The 12,057-nt window shown below is 43.7% G+C and overlaps 1 protein-coding gene across 1 annotated transcript in view; it reads left to right on the top strand.

Moving 5' to 3' along the window:
* The window catches only part of LOC138285079 (contactin-associated protein-like 5), a 2,160,239-nt gene that overhangs the window by 974,550 nt on the left and 1,173,632 nt on the right, over positions 1–12,057 (top strand). The window contains exons 5-6 of the mRNA XM_069224597.1: positions 6,103–6,306; positions 9,037–9,221. Of these exons, the coding sequence (XP_069080698.1) occupies positions 6,103–6,306; positions 9,037–9,221 (389 nt within the window). The remainder of the gene's footprint in view (positions 1–6,102; positions 6,307–9,036; positions 9,222–12,057) is intronic.

Below are 12,057 nucleotides of genomic sequence, written 5' to 3'. Positions count from 1 at the left end.
CTTTGTCGATGGGTTCGGCACTCCTGAGCCATAGGATCCCGGCCCCACAAAGTTTTGAATCGCCCAAAATGGCGGCCTCCGAATATGCGGACGTCCGATTAAATCATTCGGTTTTTTTTTTTCTTCCCCCGTTCTTTAGGCCGGCAGCGGTGCTTAATTTAAATTGGTCCCAGGTATGGGACAAGTCTACGGGACGCGCGGGCGTCCGATGGGTGCCTGGGCAAGGGGAAGGAGCGGCACGAGCAGACGCGCTCCAGCGCGGCTCGAGATTGAGCAAGGCCGTGTACGGGAGGACTCGGCCGGCCCTGCGCACGCCGGGGAGCCCTCCGCGGGCTAACGATCAGCCCCGGCGCGCGTGGCGGAGGCGCAGCGGCGAGCTCCTACCTTTGTGGTAGCGACGGGGACTGGGCGGCAGCTCCAGTTCAACCGAGCATGCGGCTTCGATCTGCTGGGCCGCGCAGACTTGAAAGCGGGCACGGGTTTTCCTCCGGGAATACGGCGGCTGCAAAGTCGCAGTCGCGGTCGGCGATACAGTCCTCCGGGGCCCCCCAAGTGGTTACCCCACCCTGCAACAGGGGGAGGGGACTGGGGGCTCAACAGCAGGATAATTGTGCGGGCTGGGTGACGGAGCTGCAGTTTATGCTGCCGCTCCGATCGCCATCTTGGCCACGCCCCCATGAAGCCCAACATGTTGATGCTAATTAGTTGTTAGTGAGGCGTTATCAGATGTATTTAATTTCTCTTGCTCAGATTTTGTTGCTATGGTTTTGTGTGATACCCATTGAGATAATATGTATTTTTGCATTGATTAAACTTAGATATATCCAGCGTTTGAATCACCCTTCATTGTTTCTCTATATGTATCATTTGTGTCTGAGAATTATTTTCGTGACCTTAGCGTTGTTAATATAGGGAAATAAATCATTAACTTTATAATAAACTGGTGTGGTCATTGCAGTTGGATTGATTATCAAATGTTATATGTGATGTTTATGATGTATTTCGAATGACATTTTTCCAAAACAGATTTGGTTCGGTTCATCGGCCTAGTGTGTGAAATCCACTATCTAGTCTCCTGTGACTAAAATGTAACTAGGGTTTCTCTGTGTCAACAAGCTCCAGTGCTTCTTGGGAATACTTTACAGCTATATCAAAAATAAAAAAGAAGGAAGCATCAGATTTTAAAGTTTTTTATATGATTTTCCGGGCAGAAAAAAATACTCCTCTAATGGGATAGATAGAAAAAATACTTGGTTTTGTAGTCATGTGCCCTTATCTGTAATGTTTTTAAACTGCATGTATGTGACCAGAGGGGCTTTACTGCGATTCCCCGTTCCAGATGAGGCAAAAATGTAACTTTACATTTCATTGAATTTCCTGCTGATTGATACAAAGCTATATATTATAAATGTATATATTAGGTTTAGGAAGTGAGAACCTAAGTACAAGGCAATGGGGCACTGTACAGGTAAGAGAAGAATGAGGAGGACAGCAAGAGGGGTAAGAAACAGCAGGTACTATCTAGTCTCGAAGAGTCAAGGAGAATAGGGTGAAGAAGCTATGAATGGTATGGGGGAGTGAGGAAAAGTTTTGTGCTTTTGAGAGAGCTACAGCGTAACATAAGGATGCAAAGAGGTTCTGCCTAAAGGAACTGGGGAAATGACGTGGTCTTCTGGATTCGAACTGGATGGTGCTCCATACTCAGCCACATGGTAAAAGAAGGCTTGGCTTATAGTCTTTTGCCTCCTATATTTTCAGTTTCTAATCTGAAGATGTTGCTGCTGCATGTCTTTTTCTGGAGGTGCAAGCTAAGTGGACCTATTGCTGTTGATAGCCTTGTAGATTTTGCATCCATTTTTTAATCTAACATGTCCCGGCACTGGCAGCCAGTGGATTTTTCTGGGGTGGTACAGTAATTTTGACATATTTCAGAGCTTTAATAAAAAAGGCTGCAGTATATAGAATACCCTTCAGTGGATTCTCTCTAACGCCAGCAGCAAGGCATTGGTTCCAGTGAGATAGAATGTGATCACTGCCCATAAGGCTGCCCTGAGTTCATCTTCTCAGAAGGGATTTGTCTGGCAGAGCAGGGTTAGTTAACGCCAGGTAGTCATTTTGTATAACGTAGATCTTCAAGCTATGTAAGTGTCAGCATGTAAGTCAGGGCGGTGGCAAACATTATGACTCATGTAATTAAACCAACCATATTCAACTTTGCGAGCCACTTGTGTACTTTTTTTATTTGCAATCATTGGCAATGAGAAAAACATCAGTCTTGTTGAGAATCAGTTTGAGTAAGGATTCGAACATCAGTGCTAAAAAGGTGGTGGGACAATTCATTAATTGCTGATGTCATGACAAGAAGAGCTTGGTGTTGTCTGCGTACTGGTGAAGAGTTAACCTATTTCCAGGGAGCAGGTCACCTAAGAGTGCCATGTAGAGGTTGATAATAGTGGAGAAAGAATGGAGCTTTAGGTTTGCCACAGGAATTCAGGGTGTGTTGAATCTATGGCAACCCAACAACTAGGATCTATTTGTAAGATGAGAAGTGAAAAACTGCAGGATGATTTCATCCAAGCCTCTTTGGGATCAGAGGGTCTTTGGTAGGCTTTTATGTATAATGGTGATAAATGTTGCAGAGAGAACAAGAAGGACAAGAAGACAACAGTCGCCCTTGATATAGATCAGAAGAATGTCAATGACTACTTGTGTGCAGGCTGTTAATATATTTAATTTGGTTTGCAAACAAATGTTTTGCAGTTTGGTGTTAGTTTTAAACTCATGGAGGTAGGAAGAAACAGCTTTCATAATGATCTTCCTCAGGAACTAAAGTGGGTGATTGGAAGGTAGTTAGCCAGGACATTGGGGATTTCTTAGTATGAAGCAGGATCTCACCAGTCTTGAGGCTGACAAGTAAGGCACCTTGGCTTAACAAATTATAATGACATCCATTAGGGATGACCAGGTCTACCCAGAGATATTCTTCACAAATGAAGATGTCATACAATTGTTTGCATACGAAGTAGCTTTCAGTGATAGGAGAGTGTGCTCAAGTCATCAGTGGAAAAGGCCAAGATTGTAAACAATTGGACTCTGGTGTATGGTATGGTGATGTCCAGTTTGTTGATATGTTGTTACATGTTGTCAAGAGTGCCTTTCAAGTATAAATGAATTGTTGTCGAGTTCTTCTTGGAGTAGGTAAGTAATGTTGCAGGTGTGTGATATACAATGTTTAATTGCTGTTTTTCTTACATAGAAGGTTCTGTTGATGATGGTGCTGTAGTTGGTGGCTTTGGCCCCTTAATGAGCTGCCTGCCTGTGGCAAGGCTTCTTGCATCTGTGCTTGCAATTGCTGAGGTCACCACTGTACCAGGTGTGGAGGGCCTTTTGTTTTCATACATTATAATTGAAATACAACCTGAGCATATTTAGGCGGTCATTCTGACTTTGGCGGGCGGCGGAGGCCGCCCGCCAAAGTCCCGCTGTCAGAATACCGCTGCGCGGTCAGAAGACCGCTGCAGTAATTCTGAGTTTCCCGCTGGGCTGGCGGGCGATCGCCAGAAGGCCGCCCGCCAGCCCAGCGGGAAACCCCCTTCCATGAGGATGCCGGCTCCGAATGGAGCCGGCGGAGTGGAAGGGGTGCGACGGGTGCAGTTGCACCCGTCGCAATTTTCAGTGTCTGCTTAGCAGACACTGAAAATCTTGGTGGGGCCCTGTTAGGGGGCCCCTGCAGTGCCCATGCCATTGGCCATTGGCATGGGCACTGCAGGGGCCCCAAGGGGCCCCACGACACCCGTTACCGCTAGCCAGGTTCTGGCGGTCAAAACCGCCAGAACCAGGCTGGCGGTAAAGGGGGTCGGAATCCCGCATGGAGGATTCCCTTGGGCAGCGGGAAACCAGCGGGAAACCGGCGGGACACCGCCGGTTTCCTGTTTCTGACCGCGGCTGTACCGCCGTGGTCAGAATGCCCATGGATGCACCGCCAGCCTGTTGGCGGTGCATCCGCGGTCCCCGGCCCTGGCGGTAGTCTACCGCCAGGGTCGGAATGACCCCCTTAGTCTTCAGGAAGGTGTAAATACGGCAACATAATCTTGTCATTTGCGCCTGAGGTCAAGAAACACCCAAGAAATAGATGATGAGATTCAAGCTGAAGAGAGGGGCATCCACTAGGATGTTCATAAACGATCTACTCATTACTGTTGGTGGGTTTCGGTAGGACTTCGTGGGAGAGAGATTGCAAAGCCTGTCAAATTCGACAACTGGAAGAGCAGGCCAGTTTACTGTAAGCCTCCCTGGGCACCAAAGGCAGGATCAGCCTCTGAATGTTCACATGTAAACAGTGTTGATGTACATAATGCTTGTAACTCTTGGGGTTGACTGCCTGTTGCAGGGAGCCAAGGTAAATCTACTGGACTGATGTTTGCACCACTGTTTTCTTAGTTATCCTCTTATTCAAAATTGCTAACCTGAGTGTCATTGAGTTAGGTAATAAAGGCTACTATTTAATTGTCATTGATTAGTTAGGTGGTAGTGTTCCCTGTGTAAATCGGAAAAATCTAGTCAGCAATTAACTGAGGAAAAAGAATGGATTGCACCCATTATTAAAGTTGGTCAGTAGGAAGACTGAACTTACTATGAATCACACACCTGGAAGAAAGCACCACTCACTGGAAATGGGGATCTTGCTGCCTCCTTGGGAAAGGTCTGCTCTAAACAATAATGTAAATAATAATTTACTCTGTATTTTCATAGTTTAGAAGAAATGCAGAGTTTGTTAATAGTTTGCTCACCATTTTTCACAGCAGTATGAAGGTTTATAATTTTTCAATGTGCCCTTGAAAAGACCAGTACAAATATTAAACGAGGTCCATTTAACGTGTGTGAAAACATCTGTACCCTACACAAGTGTGCGACTAATCCTCTGTTGGGCACAATCTATCATTTGTGCCCACCCTCGCTTTTTGTCTGCAAGATTTTTACCAGGCAAAACCTGCTGAAATTGTTTCAGACAAATAGCACAAACTACTATATTGCGCACCTCGGAATGGGGCCAAATATATTCAAGTTGTGTTATTCACATTTCTATGTCCCAAACTGGGCTCATATTCCAACTCTTTTTTAGCGCACCGCATAATACCAGTAATTATCGGGTGTGCAGTCTTCATCCATGATTGCAGCCCACTTCTAATCAGTGCCAAGGAACAGAAAGGCCCCGGAGCAAACTTTGCAGGGGAACCCTTCAGGTTTTATTACGCCACTGGTTACATATGATAATTTTAATCACTTGCTTAACCAAACGCTTACAGAGGGAAACGAGTGTCACTACTTTGTGTGCTTTCTACTCTGTGATATAAGGGTAAAAATAATACACCAGGCCCATTCATGGTTTATTTGCGGAGGACATTTTCTGTTGTTCTTTAAATGCCCTTGGGCCTTAAGCTCCAAGTCAGCAACGTGCCACTTCTTTGTTCAATAATACGTTCAATTGCTTATTTTGTTACCTTGAAGCATATTATAGATTGTTTTTCAATGAGATTAGACTAAAAGAAGGTCAAGTTTTCAGGAAGATGCAAATTTATTACAAATCTATTTCAAATAGATCTAGAGCAAGATATAAATAGAGACAGACATGGAACAAATACATGTAATTGGATTGTGCAACATTAAAATACTGCTGGCAAATCTTTGGAAAGAGTTGTCAAAATGTGTTCAACTTCCGCTGTGCCTCAAATTGTACTCATTAGTTGTTTTTTTTAATGCAAAGAGCAATTCACTCTGGCAAGTACTCACAGAACAACGGAATTGAAAGGTTGTTTTCTCGCAAAAAATACTTTACAATTATTTTTTCACTGCTATTTTTTAACCTTATGGTGCTGAAAAGGCTTAAAGTAAAACTTTGCTGTGTTGGCAAAGCCAGCTTAACAAATTTCATGCACTGTTAGTCAATAGGCAAGATGAGTTATTTTAAATACAATAGAGTAAACGTCCTTTACAAACTGGAACCTTTAACTGAACTGCTTGCCACCGGACCCAATGGCAAATGCAATATATTTTCATTTTACACGGACATTTCATTAACCTATGCCTTTTTTCCTGACCTAGAATCAGATGTTGCAGAATTTAACGGAAGAAGCTACCTCCTGTACAGATTCAATCAGAAACAGATGAGCACCGTCCGGGATATATTCTCACTCAAATTCAAGAGCATGGAGAACAGTGGTGTGCTGTTTTCTGGAGAAGGACAGCGTGGAGACTACATTATTCTGCAGCTGCAGAAAGGCCGATTGTCATTGGACATTAACCTGGGTAAGTTGGTTGTCTTGAATTCAAATGCTTAGGCTTAGATCATTTGAGAAATTCGGGTATTAGTTGAAGGGGCTGACTCCCTAAACAAGTAGCAATCACAATCCTTGTCAGGGAGAATTACTAGCAAACTCCAAATTAACCTGTGTTCAACACCCTGACAACTTGGCACAGAGAAGTCAGGCTTAACTTAGAGGCAATGCATAAAGTAATTATGCCACACTTCAAACATTATTAAAATGAAAACACAACACAAGAAATCTCCCACACCAGTTTAGAAAATAGAGGAAAGGTTAAGTGATACACCAAGACCCAAAATAACAAAATACAGTCAGTAGAACCTGGGTTTGTAATTTTGCAGATTTCAGAGAAAAATAGCACCAAAAAGGCCAAAGTACCAACTGAGGAATCTGGTCACGCTGGACTGGAACAAATTCACAAATTAAGGCTGACTGCAATGGAGTATCTGCTGGCTACAGGGACACCGTTAGGTCTGCTGAACAAGAGTACTTTAGATCCTGGTTGTGGAGCAATGCAAGGACCCGTATCAAGGATGCTCTGAGCAGCCAAGGTGATGTGTCAGTTACAATGAGCTGTGGACCTGTGATGTGAGGTCCTGAGTTGTTGTCAAGGATCCCGCTGATGAGGTCTGGAGATGCAAAGCCCAGAATTGAGGATACATTGTGGAGTAGGGCAATGTGTCAGTTCTGAAGAGCTGTGATGCAGGAACCTGCATCGTTGTCAAGACGGCTGTTGACAAGAGATTTGTGATGCATGGCCCTGCGTCAGGGAAGCTTCAAACAGCAGCAGTTCTACTGCAGGCTGCAAGGTCGATGCAGAGTCCTTGCACTGGGATCTACTCAGGCTTGCAACGCTCAGCAGAGGTAATGCTTCAGTTCTGCTGAATCCAAAGATGGGGTGGCAGAGCACCTTCAGGCCCACATCCATGGGTCCAGGATTGAGGTGGCACCGCTTGGCAGGGTTGGACTCACACATGCAGAGCCAGGTGCTGGGTTCAAAGTGATTGAGGCCTTTTGTTCCTGAGACTGTAGTCAGGAGGCCAGCCAACTAGAACTAGGAGTCACTCTGGGGTCCATTGTTCAGCAGATGCAGGTCTAGTCATTGTCAACCTAACAACAGGGCAGCAGTAAGCAGGTCAGGACAGCAGGTTGAAATCCTTATGGGCAGCAGTTCAGCTGAGTTGCAGGTTTTTCAGCAGCCCAGCAGTCGTTCTCCCAATAATCCAAAAATTTACCAAAGAAGGTGTGTCTGGTGTCCAATATTTATACCTGGGCTATCCTTTGAAGTGGAAAAGCTTCTAGAGATCTCACTTTCAGGTCTATCAGCTTCTTGTCCTGCCTGTCCTGGCTCCAGACTATCCACAGGGGCATGCAAGCCTTTGTGTGGAGGCAGGACACAGCCTTTTCAAGTGTAAGTAGGGCTGTGTCCAGCTCCGTCCTCCCATTTTTCCAGTGTTGGCCAATTCAGGCTCACCTAATCTCTCTCATGTGTGTGGCTGCCTAGGAGGAATTTACAAAACCCAACTGTCAGGCACAAGTAGTCATAACCAAGATATAGATTAAAGGCATTCTATGGCAAAGGCAGGAAAATGCCAACTTTCCAAAAGTCACAAAATTTTGATATTTTAGGGAAAGATTTCAAGCACCTCAGAACTGGTTAGCAGTGGTAGAGGGTGCAGATTCCTAAAGACAGCAAAAACGAAGTCTGCAAAAGGGTCGGGTGGCATGCAAAAAGTTACGGGGGATCCACGCCAAGGAAGCCAGTTCTAACAGGTATAGTAGTATGTATTTAGTTACTGGTAGGATAGACCTGCACTAATATGTGCAAAAACAGTCTTAATGTTGGGAACACAAATACATGGCCTCCAAAGAGACAGCAAAGATTATTTTGAGATGTGCCTCAGCAAAATGAAGAGGTCAGGTTCCTAACAGGTAGTGATAAACAAACCCAAAATAAGGAACATTGATTGCATATGCAGTTTATTTTCCTGCTGTCAATAGAGTATTAAGGTGCCTGTGGGAAGCCAAGTGCAACCATGATAAAGTGTTTGGTGGCCTACATAACCACTGATTTTTGTACTTTCTCTGTCCATCTCATTTCAAAGAGGCTGACACTTAAAATCACCACGGTATTGCTGTCTTTCATGCTAACTAGAAATGTTGGAAATCATTATGTGGGGATCTGCTTGCTGATGTCTGCCACCTTGCATTCCTGCATACATCCTTAGATTCATCAGGGGCAGAAACCTGACCCAGGTCTGAAGAATCCAAGTTTGCTACAGGGCAATGGATTCAGTATCAATCATAAATGTGCCACATGTCAGAGGTCTACCTAGATGTCTGCCCCCACTTAACTGATTTGCAACCTCTAATATGCACTATAGCATTAGAAAATACTTTTGACATGTAAAGAATTATGGCCAAGTGATATAACCCACACTCTATGGTTTCTGTTAACTCTATGACTTCCAAGAGCTGAAAGATATGATCTTTTCAGTAATGCATAGAATAAGTTGAACCGATATATCTCTTATTATTATATCTATAACTATGATCTAAATGATTCTTAATGCATATTGTTCATCAGTTACATTATAATGAATGGTCAAGGAATCATTCATGAATGCCATGCCCTTTCTACCAAATGTAGTAAAACCCATATGTTTTACTGCACCCACTAACAAAAATTCTCTCTGTGCTACCTATTCTGCAGGTGGATCTAACATGCACTTCAGCAGCAGCCATACTTCAATTACACTAGGAAGTCTGTTGGATGACCAGCACTGGCACTCAGTGCTGATTGAACGATTCAACAAGCAAGTGAACTTCACTTTGGACAAACATACGCAGCAGTTTCAAACCAAAGGAGATGCAGATCATTTAGATATTGCTTATGAGGTGTGTACAAATTAATCATGTGCTAGTAGTGTAACTGATTTTTAAACCAACCTACAGGTGATATGTGCTACCCTTTTCATCACTGTGTTGTTTTGAAATTACTTAAGTCTGTACATCTAGTCCATGGATGTTATAGGTAGCCAAGCAGATGCTGGCCCTAGCTTGCTCTGTGCTGCTTGCTACCTGATATGGTCCTTGCAATTCCCATTCTTAGATTTCATGAGGGAAGTAGCATAAAAGATCATATAAACAGATCTGTAAGAATCTTGTTTGCATCTGTAAATTTGGTACGCCCACTTGCATGGGCGAGCCTATCGCCCAAAACTGGAAATGACGAGGAAGTTTTAACAATTTTATTTTGAACTTACATCAAATCTTACAATGTGGATTCCTGAGGCACATGAGACAAGGGTAAAGCATCACACAGGTAAACCTAATGACTACAGACATTTCTAAATCATACACCTGGGAGAGTCAATAGTGTTCTAAGTTGAGTGGCTCACAGTATGTTTTTTTACAAAGAATGGCTTGCAAACACCCAGACTCCTCTCACTGTCCACACAGCATGTCTGCAGCATTCAATGTTGGCGTTAACTGGCATCCTCAGACACTATCAATGATTACTTTGTTTCATAAAGGGTTCAGCAATATACACAAATGGCTGGTTGCTGAATTCAGAATGTGGACCAGTGGCGGCCTGTAAATTTAGAAGGAAGGGGGCAGACGGGACACACATGCACACTCACACTCATTCTTTCACACACACATGCTCACTCAAACGCACATCGATTGACAACAATTGTTACAAAATATTCGAACATAGATGCACTCACCAGATATTCATTTAAAAAAAACATGCACACACATACACACTTACCTGCAACTCAGCCTCCGAGGTTCCAGGAGTGTTGAGACTGTTCCTTCCCTCACTGGCTGACCTAAAGTCAGCCAATGAGGGAAGGGAGCAGTCCCAAGCTTGTCACAGGGTGAGATGGGGTCAATGAAACTCCTGACCCCACCCCACTCTGTGACAAAGTGTCACTGATTGACACTCAGCCCTGGGCGCTTCAGGGCTTAAAACTGAAGGTCCTAGGTTGGAGTCAATGAGTTAGACTACCCCCGATCACTGAGGGGAAGGGCCTCAAGGACCTTTGCTGAGCTGAGGAGGTCACACCCACGGGAGCTGGGAGCTCCTCAGCCAAGTAAAGTTCACCTCAGACAGCCAGGAGCCTGCACAAATAGTGCATGTCTAGCTCCTGGCTGCCTGACCTGAAAATTAAGAGTGTGTACCAGGTTGACCTTTGCTCAGCCTGGCAGACACTCTTTTGGAGGGGCAAAAAGGCAAGGGGGCAAAGCCCCTCAGCCTCAAAGCATGGGCCATGGCTGATTTTGATTACCTTTCAGAAATGTATAGCTTAACAGGTTTAGCATAAATAGAAAATATAAACAACCACTTAAGAAATTGCGAAAAAAGTAATACAAATGTTTTTATACACCCTTCCTTGTTTCTGAAAGCTCAAAAGACAGTGATCTGAGCATAGCAAACCAGTTGTTGATATTTTTAAAAAAACATAATTTCTCGTGCTGCACTTTTAAAAACAAAAGTTGCAATTTTTCGCTATTTGTTTTTCACTTCTCGGGGGTGAGAGGTGACAGTTCCTGGACACCTTTTCAAACTCTCACAGGTGAAGAAAAATATGCATATTTGGCATGGAGCTTGTTTGTATATAGTTATAAAGCCTTAAGCACAAACTGCAGCTGTATTAAAAAAAAAAAAAGCTTTGCACTGAAGGTGGTGGGCAGTATCGTCAACACTCAGAGATAGAGTGGCTTGATACAAACTCATAAAATCATTGAGTAACAGCATCCATGCATTGAGACAGGGCAAGTGAAGCTTTGGTCTGCCGGATCACGTTTTTCAAAATGCATGTGCATTCAATATTCATTGCACCAAGCAGTAATGAAAAAGAGAATATGACAATTTTTTGTCAGACAAAATAAATATTTTTTTGCAGTTTTTGTTTGACTCTTTTTTTGTAATGTACCTTTTCTTTCTTGCATATGTTTGATTTTGTTACTTCTCTGACCATGGTTGGTGTAGGAAATCAAGTTATTGTTTGAGGGGGTGGGGGGGTGGTTGTATTTGTGCAGGAAGGGAAACCCACCTGCACAGAAACAATCACAAGAGGCTTTTCCCTTTTTCTATGTGTGCTGCAGAATACAGCACACATAGAAAAAGGAAAACATGGTGAGAAATAACGGTATTTCTCCATGTTATACCTCCCTTATATCTCTGCAGGAGAGGCACAGGCTATTGACACATTCCTTGTAATATGGGAATGCATCAAAATCCAAGGGTGTTGCGTGGGAACACCCACTGCAACACCCATGGAACACCTCTTTGACGCAGAGTAAGGCAATGCTGCAACTTGCACTGCGCTGCCTTACTTCATATCTACAAGGCCATGTAGAGCCATGAAAAATGGCATTGCGTGGCCTTGTAGATATGGGTTTGCAGCCTGTGCTGTCGGTGCATTATACAAAGTGACGTACTGGCGTGGCAAGCTGCTTGTATATACGTGGTCCAAAGTTTCCAATTAGAAATGGAAGAAAGGACTGGCTCTCACAAATATCTCTGTGAGCAGGAAAATTAAAAGCATTAATCTCAGGAGATGTGAAAAGATGTCCAACTGCAAAAGTGGATAGGGGCAAGTGATCTAATTAACCAACAAATTTGACACAGTTAAAACATAATGTTTCATCCAAAACGATACACTGTTTGGTTCCAGCCAAACGATTAACAATAAAAACCTAGGCCCATATTTATCCTTTTTTG

This window comes from Pleurodeles waltl, chromosome 3_1 (genome assembly GCF_031143425.1).
Source record: "Pleurodeles waltl isolate 20211129_DDA chromosome 3_1, aPleWal1.hap1.20221129, whole genome shotgun sequence".
Lineage (NCBI taxonomy): Eukaryota > Metazoa > Chordata > Amphibia > Caudata > Salamandridae > Pleurodeles > Pleurodeles waltl.
This window is presented reverse-complemented; position numbering and strand designations above follow the sequence as displayed.